This window comes from Ambystoma mexicanum, chromosome 12 (genome assembly GCF_040938575.1).
Source record: "Ambystoma mexicanum isolate Mex_15411 chromosome 12, UKY_AmexF1_1, whole genome shotgun sequence".
Lineage (NCBI taxonomy): Eukaryota > Metazoa > Chordata > Amphibia > Caudata > Ambystomatidae > Ambystoma > Ambystoma mexicanum.
Window position 1 is genome coordinate 495,329,294 of NC_090936.1, and position 16,198 is coordinate 495,345,491.

The following is a 16,198-nucleotide window of genomic DNA, read 5'->3' on the forward strand; positions in this document are numbered from 1 at the left end:
AAATCCTGAGATTTAAATATTTAACTCTACCAGTAAGCCAAAGTGTGCAAGACTGATAGAACTGTGCCATCCACCCATCCCTGGTTTGTTGAGAGAGACTGTTTGTGGGATTGAACCTGGGAAAGGGAGTTGGTGCTGAATTCATTCTGACATTTAATTTGGTCTCACTATTTTCCTTTTTGTATTCCCTTAACACATTTGTTATCTTGAGAAGGAAGGCAAGGTTAGGTTTTCTTAGAATAGGCCTTTTTATATTGACCAGACTGACTTGGACGTATTTATCATTGTTTAATGGTTGAGATTACTCCCATTTTAGAGTTAGGACAAGTTAGGAGTTCTACTATCCCCACCAAGTTCATAAAGGTTTTCAAACTTATACCCATTGAGTCTGTGTATACTGCTTGATACCATGCCTTCTTTACAGTGACCAAACTTGGAGATTTTGCATACATTTTCGGCAGGTTAACACCATCTCAGCCTTTGATGCATATCCCCTGCCTCATATAGAGGACAAATTGAGGAATGCAGTTTTCTTGTCAAAATTGGATTCAACTAAGGGATACTGGTAGGTTCCCATACATGACCCAGGCAAAAAAAAAAAACAGCCTTTTTAACACTGATTGGACTTTTCCAAATCAAAATCCTAGCCTTTGGTTTACACAGTGCACCAGCGACTTTCCAAAGACTGATGGATGGGATTTTACAACCCTATTCGGATTCCTGCGGAGCGTATAGTGATGATGAAATTATTAATAGCAAAACCTGGAAAGACCATCTCCATCATCTCTACACCATTATGAAAGCCCTACGAAAAGCCGTGCTTGATAGCCAACGCCAGAAAATGTAAGGTAGCTCAATCGGCTGTAAAATAAGTAGGAAATGGTAGTGTACAGCCTCAGCAAGAGAAAGTTAAAGGCGTTCTAAATGCACCAATACCTAGGACCAAACGAGTCCTTGGAGCATCTTTGGGTCTGATTGGATACTACCGCAGGTTTGTCCCTAATTTCTCTGAAGAAATATCCCAACTGACTGACAAGCCAAAAAACTCTGAACCTCAAAAGATTTGTTGGACTGATGAGGATGAAGTCTTATGTCAAAATCCCATATTGAATGTGGCAGACTTCTCAAAAGAGTTTATACTTCAGACTGAAGCCTCTCTGACTGGACTGGGGGCTGTATTGTCCCAAATACTCGACGGCTTAGAACATCCTATATTATTTGCCAGCCGCACATTATTTCCCAGAGAGAAGAACTATTCATTGTTAGAATTAGAAGCTAGTTACTGACCATTCTCCCTTGTCTGGATAAGTCAGTGAAAGGAATCCAACCTACGTGTTATGCAATGGTTTCTGGACTTACAACCATACTGTTTCACAGTAGAACATTGGAAAGGTAAAGATCAGAGCAGCGTGGATTTCCTTTCACGGTTCTCCTATGAAACAGATTCATCCACATCTCATAGTGGAAGGGTATGTGAAAAACTGGCGGGTGTTTCACAACCTGGCCCCCGGGGATCCACTACAGAGGTGGCCAGGAAAAGGCCATCGCTTTTGGATCCCAACCCTGGGTATGAACAAGTAAGGGAGAATCACCTGGGCAGGGGGGTATAGCCCCTGATGGTGAGACATGGTATTCCCCCTTTTCCACAACCCATCAAAACCCCTATCCCTGCTTATTTTATGGGAATCTACATCTCCTATAATTCCTCCCCACTTCACATTGACAACACTACTGAGCCAATGAGGAATGAGGCCAGGAAGATTACCTCTACTGACTTGCAATGGCTCTGTCCCTTTAATGAAGCCATGTTATCCTAACCATACACACCTGCCACTTATTGACACTCCCCGTCAGGATAAAAGGTGGTGCACACAGGCACCCTCTGAGCGAGCCTGGGTAAGAGAAGGAGCAGCTCTTTCGGGGCTGATTCGAACCAGGCTATGGAGGTTGGAAGGCCAAGGGGCTGATCTGATCAGCAGTTGCGAAGAACGAGAGAAAGCCAGGTGAGAATTCCACACTTTTTCAGAAAGCCGTAAGTGTTCCAAGCCTGAAACCGAGTGAGCGGAAAGGCAAAATCTTTAAGATGCTTCCAAGTGGCCTGCTACCATCCAGGGTGAACAACAGAGTTGGGGAGGAGCAAAGGAGGCATTGGTAACAGCCTTGATTACTACATGCAAGGCGTTGGAGAGAAGCCAAATGAACACAACCGGTGAGTTATCGAAGGCAACAAAAGCCTGGTTTGTGTTAAAAGCTAAAGTAACTGTAACCAAGAGTTGAAGGTTGCGCGTGTGCCGATAAAATGCATAATGGAAAGGACAATTGTTGAATGTGGAAGAAAGTATACAAAGTAACAGAATGGCCCTGCGAGGCAGAATCGCTCATTCGAAAGTCTCTGTGGAATGTTCTGAGTTGAAATGCATTAAACCAGAACCGAAGGCAAGAAAGTAACCACAATCCCAAATGAAAGTTGAATAAGTGAAAAGCAAATTATGTGAACTTTGATTATAACGAGAGGGCAAAGTACATGAATTTTGAAAGAGGCCAAGAGGACAAAGTAAAGAAAATAAAAAACTACAACTACCAAGAAGCATTGCGAGATGAGGAAGATTGTTGAATTGTTTCAACAGATGGGGGATGTCCCTGCTGAACTGTGATGAAGTGAAAAGGTGAATGTGAAAAGAAAGGCAGGCTCGAGCCCGGCGGAGAGAAGCCGGTGTTGAATAGTGGCAAAGTAAAAGTCAAGAGTATAACTTTGTATTTATGAGAAGGCGGACAAAGCCTAAGAAACTGATTGAACTGCAAAAAACATGAAGCCCAAACCAGAACTGTTGAATTGTATCAGAAAGCCAAAGTGTGCAAGACTGATAGAACTGTGCCATCCACCTAGCCTTTATTTTAAGAAACTCTGGAGACCCTGTGCTGCTGAACGTGGGTAAGGGAATCGTTACCCAAGCCCTTCTGACATTTCTTTTAAGATACTATTTTCCCAACCCAACCAAAAACAAAGTAATGGATTTCAAAACTTGCATCCATTGTGTCTGTGTCTACTATTGATACCATCCTTCCTTACATAATCACTGCTAGAAGCAATAAGCGATCCATCATACAATTGGACTGTAAGACTACTATGGACACCCAGGTAGCAATACAATCAGAGATCCCACCAACCTCAAGGTAAGCTTACCTCCACAAAGAAGTGTTCAAAGAGGTCTCCACACTTGCATAAATGGGGAGGTGAGCAGTACAACCGGGACACCCTATTAACTGTTCAGGAACCAATTGGGAGGGAAAGAACAGCAACACTTACAAGTATCTTCCCCATCTAGCAAAGATGCTCCATGAAACCAGTAAAGTTGGCCTGTCCCATTTCGTCTACCCTGCTGGCCTTGACATACTGGCCACCAATATCGGCTTAAGGATAGACCATTTCCACCAAGAGGTTGCTCAGTAAAAAGGAAGTCCACTGGTCATGCTCTTCCTGCCTGCCAATCGGCCATTGCCGGCACCCGCAATATCCCAGTAATACTGGGTTATCAGGTGCTGGTAACGGTAACTTGGGTTTGTCAGTAAACTGCCAGAATTACTGGCAGGTTTCTGGCAAACCCGTAATGTGCCCCATAGTGTAAGCAAATGTGCCCGTTCGGATACTGAAAATGTGTTATATTTCATGTAAATGCCATGGCCACAGCCATTCTTTTCGAAAGCATCTTTGTGAGAATTAAATGCTGCTGGAGTTTCCCCAGAAATGTCCTGGTTTTCTACCCAGATGTAATGTGCAGTGCAAGCACCAGATGCTCGAAGCACATACTAATTGTATATAGCATGATTGGTACTAGTGGCCTGACACTTGCCCTGTAAAAAGAAGGTTGGCGGTAAAGGCACCTCCGGGGAGGATTACATCTTTGGGGGTAATTATGTTTTGCATAATACCACAACAGTTTAGGGGAACAGCCACGGGCAATTTTGTTCCTGGCTTCATTGTTCTAAGACATCGATTTGATGATGTAGCTTCATTCTTCCTGGATGTTCATTGGTGACTCAAGTTTGCTCCTCTCTGATCTTGTGATCCCAGTCACGATAGATCTCCAAGGTCACCAGCAAGGGAACAAAGTGTCAGACATTCTAACATGGAAACATTGTACATGCAAACAATAAAAAGAAGACACTAAATCTTTCTTTGTGCAAACCGTAGCAACAATTTATTCCCCTGCGAGCCTTTAGCCATTTATAAAAACATTTTAATGTGGCTTATATATTATTTTGTCATGACAGTCAAGGACCCGCAATTCTCAACTGCCATGCTGTTTTCTTCCAGATAAGTACGCAACAAATCCATGGTGACCGCTGGAAGAAATTAGTTATGCAGGGTCTGCTAACAGGTCTACCACCTACCCTTCATACTACCTTTTTTACATTATTGTTTTAAGATGTTTTGTCAGTGCTACACGAGTGCAGGCTAGTCAGTCATTGGAATTGGGTGAAAACTCCAAGCAATCAAAACGTATTAAAACTGCTACATTGGTCCTGTGTAGAAATTCAGTCACTATCTGGGAGGACTTTGTTACATGGTACATCCTTTTTATCCTGGAGACTACTTCTGCTGTTGGTCCCCGTTGTTCCTTCGGATTTCAGTGTCTGCTTTCCACTTCTCTGTTGGTAGGGTTGTAATGGCCATCTTCACTTGGGCTGCTACTGGGGACATGCCGCTTTGGTTTGGGACAGAATGGGATGTACCGAAACCAAGAGCTTGTACAGAACATGGTCCCAATGCCAAATGGCAGGTTGTAGACTTCCTCAGTCTCCAAGACATCATCAGACTCCACCCCATGTGCCTCCTTCCATGCTAGAATCCCTCGCTCTTCCAAAGTCCCTAATGGAATGTAGAGATAAATGGATACATTAATACTAGTCATTACTACAATAATAATCCTGCTGTACTTATCCACCGGACCGTAGGAGAGATGTGTTGTCATTTGTTAAAGAAAAGTAAAGCAGCATGGCTGATTTTGTATTTGTATTTGGATTTATTACATTTATAGAACGCTTTACTCCAAAGTGCTTTAAATTCCAACAACTGGGTACATTGAATAATGGAAGCATAAATGCAAAACATGAGACAAACCATCAAGACAATATAAAGAACAATTTACCTAGGGCAGTGAAGGAATAACAGGAGAGAGGGAGAATGAGAGAAAATTGAGGAGGTTAACAGGACCGGGATTTTAATACCAAAATAGCAAATTGTCAAGGAAGACTCATTCACCTGTAGAAGAGCTGTACTGGATACATAAGGAACGGACCATACCCCAAGGACACCAAATGTTGAGAAAGTTTAAAATGCATATGTACAATGTTGGGTATGGGTCCACAAAGAATGGCTTGTATGTTAATGTTTCATGTTAACATCAAAAATGCTTAGTAAAGATACATTTGAAAAATAAGAGCAGTACTTATCACCAGTCGGTCAGGCACACATTTAAGTCTCAATCATTACTCTTTTAGAATTCTAAATACCCCATGTATTTTCCTTATCCTATATTCCAATCTCCACTAAGTCAAGAGACTCTCCCAGCCATACCTATGCATAAACCTTAAATGTAGGTTTTTCTTAGTTTTCCTCCACTCAGGCCATGTTCAAAATATTTTTATAGTCACCAAATATAACGGGAGACCGATAGAGATGCCTTTTTATCTGCATTCGTTTTAGGCAAGCAAACTAAATCCCACACTCTAATCCCCAAAACTGTATTTCAATGAAGAGGATAAGAGAAGATAAGAGCATAGCATAACTAGGACAGTGAATATGTATATTACTGAGTCACAGTCATGACTCAATATTTATGGTTGAGTTGGTGTTGCCATTGGAAGAGGTCATTTTGAGATGCCTATGACTTTCGTGCCATTTAATGGACCTGTACGAAGCTGGTCAAAAATATACATGCTCATCTGAATTTTTCAGAAAGTTTGGTGAAGTTTGGTCCGGGGAGGCCAACGTTATAGATTGTTTTTAAACACCAAAAGCTATAGCATTTTGACCTCTGTATCTTTTGGCAGTTAAATCTGCGGGGCCGTGATTTTAAACTTAAAAGCTTCAATCCAATCAGCTAATAAGAAAATAACTGATTGGCTGTCAGCAGATTTGCAGATCACAAAATCACAGAATGGGGAATGTTTTGATTGGCTGGTGATGCCATGAACATTTTCAAGAAATGGCCAAGTTAGATCTGCAGACCCGAAACTGGATCTGCAGGTGCGGCATGCAAAATGGATTGCAAAAAAGAAAAAGGGCTGTATTGTGGTCCTCTGGGGCATGTTTTTACCCCACAGTGGCGTTGTTTGCAGATCCAAGAACATCAAAATGCAATGAAAAAGTCTTAAAAAGAGTGTTTGTGCGTGTGTGCATATATTAGAGTCAGATACATATGTCTGTGGCTTGTGGATCTGCTCAGATTCACATCCTTTGCATTTGCCGGCACTCAGTGGTTGGTCTGGAGTATTACAAGTTGCTTCCCTCAAAAACAAAAAGAGGTGTTGATGGGGGCACTCCTCTCATACTATCCCTACTCTACATTGTGACAAGGTTGTCAAGAGGGGATGGGAACCCCTCTCAGTCAGGGGTGGAAGGCCTATCAGGGAGCAGTCTAGAGCCAGCACTTCCCCTGAGGAAGACGGTGGCAGGCGACAGTCCTACCCTTCGTGAAGGTATTCTGTTAGGCAGAACCTCTGTCACAGCCACAAACAAAATGCTTGCCAGACACTTTTTGATTTTCTCAGAGTCAACGTATATGATCGGAGCCAAAGCAAGTAGCACCATGGAGAGAACAGCCCTCCAGAGCCACACACAGTCTGCATCATCATCACCATCATCATCATCATCAAAGGGCGCCCCAAATAAATAGAAGCAACGCTCCAACATCCCTCGCTGTTCTCCTGACAGAGACTGAGTCCCAGCAGAGAGAGAGCGCGAGAACCTGCATTTCACTTGTTATGCAGCAGGGGGAGCAGTCACACAATGCTCCCCAGTGTCATCTTAGCATGGTTGTTGCTCTGTTTCCTACAACACCAGGGAAAACCCCACGGGAACCAAAACCCCAAAGAGACTACACTTACCAGGGAGGAGCCCAGAACCAAACCCCATTACGCGAACATGGAACACCTCAGGCCTCCAGCATTGTTCTGCGAAGAGCTCAGCTGGAGAAAAGGGGTGGGGCTTTGGCCGCTAGTTAAAGATTTTACCGACTGTCACTACCCGGCGAGGTCAGTGGAGACTGGGCCCAACTGGACAGGGCAGATTATCCAGTAGCAGAAGGCGGCGCGGGACATAAAAGGATGCACAGGAAGGAGGACGTTATGGGTTGTTCGGTGAGGTCAAAGGAAGAGGAGGAGATGGCAGACCAAGAGACCAGCAGGAGTAACAACCGATCAGCGGATTGTGTAGGCGATTTCTGGATACTGTGAGGTATTGGTAAGGGTATGTGAGTGGTACTGCAGTGGGAGTATACATGAAAGAGTAATGTGTGTGGCTAGGTGAGGTAGTCTAAAGGGTGAATGTGAACTGGTTGTGACTGAGTGAAAGGAGGGTGTCTAGCAGGTGGGTGGAGTTGTCATAGAGTGGAGGAGGGAGTAGTGTAGAGGAGGTTAGTATTAGTGTTCAGAGGGGAGTAGTAGTGTGAAGAGGGGAGTAGTAGTACAAAGGAGAAGGGGGGAGTAATATCAAAGGGTGGAGTCAAGGCCTAATAAGTACAAGAGACATCATAGGTAAACAGGAGAAGAGGAAAGAGTAGGGGTGAGTGCACCTGCAGAGGGAGTGTAGTCCCTACAAGGCACACTTGTTAGTATATGTAGCGTTAAACAATCAGAATGTGCTTACCAAGGCTAGGGACTCCTGGGTTAGGGAGGAGGTGCTTGTAGAGTAGAGTGGGAGGCACGGCCATAGAGCCGATTTAAATAATTATAAAAACCATTGAACCATCGCTAAGGTTTGGAATAATCCTTGTGTCATATGTGGCAACATGTACAGGTACTTATATTCGCTCATACGTAGAGCTAAAAGTGCAACAGAAAAAAACTCAAGGGCCATGTATTTTTGTGTGGGTTTGTGTACACCCGTATGTGTATATTTTCTATGATTTTTAGATTTTGTGGGGCAGTCATATGCTCCCTTCAACTAAAGCTTTTTTTTTTTATCACTGAATTTGCATGGTTTTTAAAGAGTCAGTTGAACCATAATGGGGCACATTATGAGGTTGCTGGTATCCTGGGGGTAAAATCACCAGGATACCGGCAAATGGTAATACTGTTAAAGGCACTCTGTCTGGCGGTATTACTGTTGGATTATGACTGCCGCTAGGCAGCAATAGTCCCCATTCCATTTGTATTTCATTGTGAATCTCTTCTCTTAGAATATGTATGTGCTCAGGGGCTTTTTAACGGGTACGTGCAGAGTTAAGCCACTTATGACGTCCCACATCTGCTGAATTTTAAGGGTTTCGGTGCGATAAATCTGGTCAACTTAACTAAACTTTAACTAAAGTACTCCTACGTCCCACCCCCTTTCCTCCCTCCAGTATGGGCATCCCTGGTGCATGGACAGTACCGGAACCTTTCACAGCGAAAATCTTGAGCTTCAATTTTAAATTTATGAAGGCAGCCGGATGTGCGCATACCTACTAGCCCTGCCCTATTCCGCTTTGCCTCAGTCCCTTTTTCTGCACGGACGGCAATGGACCTTTCAGCGATAGCTAAGCCTTTTTTTATTCTTCGCAGCAGCTCCCCTGCTTAGTTTTAGTTTTCAATCTGTTTACCGGCCTCAGGGTCCTCAACTCCATGACGCATGTCGGTCGCGGGAGGGTTTACTCAATGTGCCTCGCTCGACCGTGCCTTCATGGCTTCTGATCCACATGTGCTCTGTCTAGAGTGCCATGGATTAGACCACCGGCGGGACACCCAGGTCCCTCAAGAATAGGCTTTCGTAGTGGTGAGAAATCTTCAGTCAGTCGCCTCCGCAACACGTGAAAGACTTTGTTGGGTAAGCTAAACATCAGGCGAAGGTAAATCCTTTGTTTAACAAACCACCCTAGCATAGAGATTCCTTCCCGGGAGCCTCTTCTGTTGGGAGGGGCAGCTCAGGCTCTTCAATTGGTGCCAGGCCCGAGGCCAGTTCTGCTACTAGCACTTGCCCCGAGGGGTCTTGGGGATCTACCGGCCGTGGCGCCAAGGGACCCAAAAGCTCTGCCACCACACCATCGAGCCCTAGTACTGGGCCGAGAACCGAGGGGATGACTAAAACATGGGATGAGCCAGGCTCCCCACCGGCAGGTCGAGGGATTGCATCCTAGCAGAAAGCCTTCTGAGGCCCGCGCTAGCCAGATTTCCTCACTGAGGACAGGCTCCAGGGACACTGTGCCGAACCAGATTTCCCACACATTCCCGAAGGGACCGCAGCAACCAAATAAAATGTTGACCAGCCACATGGCAGGCAGCGGGGGGCTGGAGATCCCTAAAATGGCGTTGTGGATGCACCACGGACAGAAGATCCGAGTACAAGGCCTCGCCCCACATACTCTTCTTCACAATCGAAATGGGCTGTGCCATCCTCTCCCTTCCCGGGGCCTTCAGGTCTGTATTCCAGAGAGACTTGGGGCCCTCAGTACCCATACCCGTACCCGTACCAACCCCATCCTCTCCCCTCCATGCCTCAGCATCAGGGAGACCCATTTGCACCACAAATGCATAGAGATCTGCAAGAAATGTTGAAACACCAGGGCTTAGATCAGCAGCCCTCTCAGTCGAGGTGCGAGGAAAGCATCTTCAATAGGTTTTTGCAATTAATGAAGTCTGAGCTGATGGGGGGGTATACTGAAGGGGCTCATTAGGGAAGTGATCTTGCAAATGCCTCCTCATCTGCCAATACAAAACCCAGTGCAGACTCCCAGCATTGGGGAATACCTCCCCCTCCTGCACCTCCTCTGACCTCTCCTCCTCCAGCACTGCTGGTGGTCGTGGCAGGCGCACCAGCTCTGCAGATCACAGAGTGTGGTGATCAGCAAAGCGATACGGGCATGGACCTTCAGGGGCAGGACCCAGACGGGGATAACGACAATGGGGATAATGGTGAAGACACCTCCTCGTCAGCCAAGTAGTTCCACGACATAATGCAAGGACTGGCAGAGTTTTGGGGAGTCCCGTGCCAGAACAGGCCCAACAGAAGCCTGGGGGGCTGGCAGAGGTTATGTTCCCGACTACAGCAAGCAAATCTGGGGTACCATTACAAAAGGACGTGGTGGCACTGGGCAAAAGTCTGGCAGAAGCCTTATTCCAAAGGGCAGGACAATAAGAGGTTAGACACCCGCTTGAGACAAATGGAAGAAGACTCCATTCTGCTAGCTGCCCACCCACAAACGCACTCCTCGGTGGTGGTGGTGGTGGCGGCATCACTGTATTCCAAGCACGCAACCTCGACATCCTCGTTGTCCCCCAACAACTGCCTCTCCAAGGATGACAAATTGCTGGAAGGATTTTGCCAGAAGGTCTACCTCAATATGGCTTTGCATCTAAGGCAGGCAAACTCTGACACCATCCTCGCTGCCGCTAATGAAAAGCTGTGGAGGCGCATAGCAGACTTCTTCCCTTATTTCACGGCTAACAAGCAGGCCGTGTTTAAATGAGGCCTGAGAGAGGCAAAAATGGTGGCGCAAGTCATGCTGCATAGGGGTGGACATGCACCACATGGCTTGGATGCTTGCGATCAAGTTCGCAGTGGGCATTCAGGAGCGCATCAATTACCTCCCCTTCGAGGGGGCAGAACTGTTCCACTGTTCCACTCTTCCACGGATGAAGAGCTCACTAAAAAGAATACCTGCCCTCAGATAGCAGAGTCCTTAATGGTGCTCACAAAGTCAGCCCCAAAGCCTTTTGCGCAGTCGCAGCACAGAACAGAGTGCTAGATCCGTTGGTGGATTCTGGGGATTTCAGGACTGGAGTTCACATCAGCCAGACTCGTCCCCAAGTCATCACAGAAGAAAGCAGCCACGTCCAGCCACTAATGGGTTTTGTCAGTCCCCCCTCCTCTTCCTCTGCCTCCTAATCAGGGAAGTGATGTCCACATCCAGGTCCACAACTTCCCAGTGGGGGGAAGGCTTTCCCCGTTTTGGGACAATTCCTGTCTCTTATGTAGCAACTTGTGGATCCTTTCCATAGTGTCCACAGGCTTTAAACTTTCTATACCCCCTAAACCACCCTGCCCACCACCTCTCATTCAGATTGGCTCCCGAGCACTACTCAGAGAGAGTGCGCAACTGCTCAGGGACCTAGCAGCGGAGGCATTTCCAGCCTCTGAGCAGGGCAAGGGCTTCTACTCCAGGGTATTTACAGTCCCCCAGAAGAACGAGGCTGGCCTGAGGGTGTTGCTGGGCTTTTTGGATCTCAACCTCTTTCTCCCCCTAGAACATTTTAAGATGGAGACACCAGCCCATATTGGAGAGGCTCTCTGTGAGAGAGATTGGATGTGCTCCCTGGACCTCAAGGATGCCTACCTACACATCCTCATTTTTCAACCGCACAGGCGATTCCTTTGCTTCACAGTGATGGGACACCATTTCCGGTACAGGGTGTAACGTTTGGCCTAAATTCGGCTCCACAAATATTCACGAAGTTCATGAACACTGTGGCAGCGATTCTCAGGGTCGAGGGCCACCACCTCTACCCTTACCTGGATGACTGGCTCGTCAGAGCCAGCATGCCAGAGAGGTCTGGGACTCTCGTCAGATGCTAACGGACATCCTACACCAACTTGGATTTTCAATCAATGTGAAAAAGGCCCAGCCGGTCCCAGCACAAGTTGTTGTATTCCTGGGGCCAGGTGGGATACAGTGGATCTGCGTGAAATGACCGAATGCAAAAGTCAGACTACCAAAAGTACGACCATTTTTTTTTCTTCCCATTTTCCCGCAAATATATATGTGGGGGGAGACCCCCCACAGCCCTTCCACCTTACCCCTATACATTTCTATTAACTTTACCCCCCCACGTATATATCTGTGGAAAAATGAGGGTCGGACTTTTGGGGGTCAGACTTTTTGCCCTCTGTCATTTTGTCCTATTCCGTATACAGTAGCTCAACAGGTCTTGCCTACAGAGGAGAGAATCCAGGACATACGGAAAGCAGCGCTGCACTTCCTACACAAGCAAAAGATGTCTACGTGGTGGTTTCAGCACTTGCTAGGATTGATAGCAGCTTGCATCCTAACACTGACCAATGCCAGATTAAAGATGAGAAGGCTCCAGCTTCACCTGGCATCCTGCTGGGACCAGGAAGTGGAACCACAGTCAACCAAACTACACATACCCACCTACCTACGGCAGGGCCTCAAATGGTGGCTCCAACGAGCGAATGTACTGTGGCCGCAGAGGCCCTGTGCAACTGTGCCCATGGATTCCTTCCTGAAGGGATGGGGGTGGGGGTGACGCTGGGCGGCAACTTCATCCATGGTCTCTGCAGTGGTCAGGATGTTGCAGAGGTAGATATATGCCCTGGAGCTCAAAGCAATTGGGCTTGCGCTGAAAGCATTTGTAATGCAATTACAGGGCAAGACGTTGCTGGTGCGGACACGTCGATGTCAATGTTCTACCTCAACAAGCAGGAGGGCACCAGGTCTCCCTTACTCTGTATACCAGCAGTGGAGATCTGGGAGTGGGCATGCATCTGCTGGCGGTTCATCTGCCTCGAGACAGCAACTCAGAAGCAGAAAGACTGAGCAAGTTGGGCAGGAACAACTACGAATAGGAACTGCAGAGCCAGTCCCTCTGTTGGATCTTCCGGCAATAGGGCTTCCTACAGGTGGACCGGTTTGCGTCAGAGGCTAATGCCAAGTGCCCTTAGTACGCGTCTTGGCACGGTCAGGGGATGAATTCACTAGAGGATGTTTTCCAGATCAGCTTGGACAATCTGAAAGCATACTGCAGAGTGTGGTGCGGAAGTTCAGGTCGTATACCGGCTGCTCTCCGATCCTCATAGCACCATGTAGGCCAGTGAGTGTGTGGTTCTCAGACTTGCTAGATCTGGCAGTCCTGGGACCAATATTGCTGCTAATCGACTCAGACAGTTTTCTCTATCAGCAGGAAGGGGCAGTGGTGCATCCAGGCCCAGAGGTGCAAGCCCTGGCAGCCTGGCTGCTGATCAACTGAAGCTGCAACACTGCAATCTTTCGAAAGACAATCTCATGGTTTTCCAGGCCTTGCGCAAAAGCTCGACCAGGTCCCAATACCATAGCAAATGGACCAGGTGTTGCTTCTGGGCAATGGACAAGCAACTAGACCCGCACACATAAACTTTAGATGATGTGCTGTCATTTGGGCACATCTGGGGCACTCAGGCTTGCAGGTGGACACCTGCCGCACTTACCTAGCAGCTATCAGAGTTTACAAGAATTCTCCAGACTACACCTTCACGGCGGCCAATCCAGTGGTAAAAAGCTTCCTTAAAGGGCTGTTGAGGCTGTTTCCACCAGTGCACAGGTCTCATCCAGTACGGGGCTTAAATATAGTGTTCGCAGCATTGGATCATAAACCGTTCGAAGCAATGACGTTGGTGGACATCAAATGGGTCACTCTTAAGACCTCACTTCTTGGCCTTACGTCGGCCAGGCGGGTGAGCGAGATCCAGGCGCTCTCCGCACCTGAACCATTCACCATCTTTCATAGGGATAAGGTGGTTCTACAGACACCCCCCAAATTCCTTCCAAAGGTAATGTTGTTTAAGCTCAATCAGGAAATGGGTCTACCAGTTTTCTTCCCAAACCCACAAACTGAAGGGGAAAAATCAATGCATCTATTGGATCTCCGAAGGGTGCTTACATTTTACTTCTAACGCACAAAGGAGATCATGAAGACGGAAGCCCTTCTTGTTACCTTTGTGGGAGCTTCTCCGGGATTGCAGACATCTAAAGCATTCATAGCCAGATGAATGGTGGCTGCCATTTAGGAGGCCTACAAAGCTCAGAATAGTGCTGTTCTCAGTGGAATGCATGCTTATGTGGTCAGAGCAAAGGCCACTGTGTTTGCTTTTCCAAGACATGAACCCTCTGATCTCATCAGCAAGGCAGCTACTTGGGCTACACTATCAGCTTTTTGCACGCACTACTCGTTGGATACCAGATTGAGAGCAGGTGGGGGAATTTGGACATTCAGTGCTGAGGGACCTGTTTGCCACTTCCTAGGCTGGTTCATGTCGTCCTCCCAGTTCAGGGGTACGTTGTAATCGCCCATACAGGATGGAAGAAAGGGGTCGGGACAAAGGAGTGATTGAATGTTACCGTAGTGAATAGAACACTCATAGTCCCAAGTCCACTTTCCTCCATTCAACCTACCTCCATCCCCCTTGAATAAAATGTTTCTGAACATAGACTGTGCTAAGCACGTTCTGCGTGCAAAGGGACTGAGGTGAGGCAGTGGAGGCCGGGGCTAGAAGGCATGCACACGCCTATGGCCGCGCGCGCCTTCATAAATTTAAAAGGGAAGCTCACATTTTTCAATGTTAAAGGTTCCGGTACCGTCCCCACACTGGGACGCCCATACAGTATGAAGGAAAGGAAACTTAAGACTAGGAGTATTCTAGTCATTACAGTGAGCAACATTCAATTTTTTTCCAGTGAATTTCAAGGGTTTTGTTATACCATAGAATGTGTTTCTTTTATACCCACTAGGCGTCCACAGCCTTCGGCAGTGGCCACTTTCCATGTCTTTCAAGCGCAATAGCCAGGGCCTTCGGGCCTAGCTAGCGAGCACAGCTTTCAGGTCGTGCCACCTCTATATTTTACAACTATACTTGCTGTTGCCTTCGAATGTGTCCACTTTCTACCCCCACCTCACTGTAGCTGTCCAAATACTTTTTTTTCTTTATTCTCTTTTTAACAAAAAATCTTTTCCCCCATAAACCTGGCTATAATAGCAATGTATTGCAGGTAGCTGTGGTTATCTGTAGTCGTCGGATATCAGCGGTTATTGGGAATAACAGATACAAATCATGTTTCCCTGCTCCCCCAGTAGGTATCACTCTCTCCTCCTAGCATGCTCACCCCACTCCGCTAAACTCATGTTTCCCTCCCTAGCCCTCTAGGAGAAAACGTTTGTGCTCTTAACGTGGTCCCTAGCCCCACTCCAACTCCCCAATTTCACATGCTGTATCCCCCCACCCCCTCCTCAGCACCCCGCCTCTAGCTTGATGCCATTTGTAAGGAACTCACGGTGGCAACACTAAAGACAGATACAAGTGATCATAGTTCATGGGTGTTTATTAAACTGTATAACGGGTGAGAAAAACGCCTATGCTAAATCTAAGATGGGAGCAAACTATGACCATCAAAAAATAAATAAAGCAGTCCTAGTGGCGTCTTGTCAAATAAAAGTGCCTATGCTAAAAAAAAAAAAATAATATATATATATATATATATATATATATATATATATATATATATATATATATATATATAAAATCAGCCCTTCAGATAAGGGACGTAACAGGCCTTTGTACGCATTTAATTCTTGCCAATACGGCACATTTCACTTTTAAATGTGTACGGTTTATGCTGGATTTTCACTGTAATTATTTTAAAAAATCCTCTTTCTGCCACTAGATGGCACTGTAGTATGAACTATCAGTTCTGCACACAGGAGCTTCGTGAGCAGACTGCAGTGCCACTGGATTTCTGGATATCAAGCTCTGCAAGAAACCGCTCGGCCTGCAAAAATATGCACAGCCAAGGAGGTCTGCTTGATCGGCAAAGGGGAGTGTTTTTATTTATTTTTTCGAGGCAATGTCTGCAGCCGATCTTTCCAGTCGTCTCGTGGTGTAGGGTAATTTGGCTTATGTCTAGTGAGTGCCAGGGTCTGCTTGCTCGTATGGGCGTTTAGGGGTGAAGGTGTATGGCTTTGACCATACAAAAAAGTCTGTAGAATTACAAATCGCAGTGCAGCAACAGGCCCAATAACGAGTTGAAGGGTTTTGCATGAATGACTTCTTCGCTTAGCTACTGTAATTACCTCCTCTATAACGATTGTTACCACTGGCAGTGTATTGTCTTCAAGTGTAATGCTTTCTGTAAATGCGATTCATTTGTGATGAAAAGTGAAGACCACTTTTGCAAGGTCCTTCAAAGAATCCGGTATACTTTGATGACTACCTCTGTCTGTGTCTGGTCTA

The 16,198-nt window shown here is 46.4% G+C and overlaps 1 protein-coding gene across 1 annotated transcript in view; it reads right to left on the reverse strand.

Annotated features, from left to right (window-relative positions):
* Nucleotides 1–4,179: 4,179 nt before the first annotated feature.
* LOC138513701 (solute carrier family 23 member 1-like) overlaps nt 4,180–16,198 on the reverse strand; it is a 520,832-nt gene continuing 508,813 nt past the window's right edge. The window contains exon 12 of the mRNA XM_069628778.1: nt 4,180–4,870. Coding sequence (XP_069484879.1) covers nt 4,629–4,870 — 242 coding nt within the window. The 3' untranslated portion in view covers nt 4,180–4,628. The remainder of the gene's footprint in view (nt 4,871–16,198) is intronic.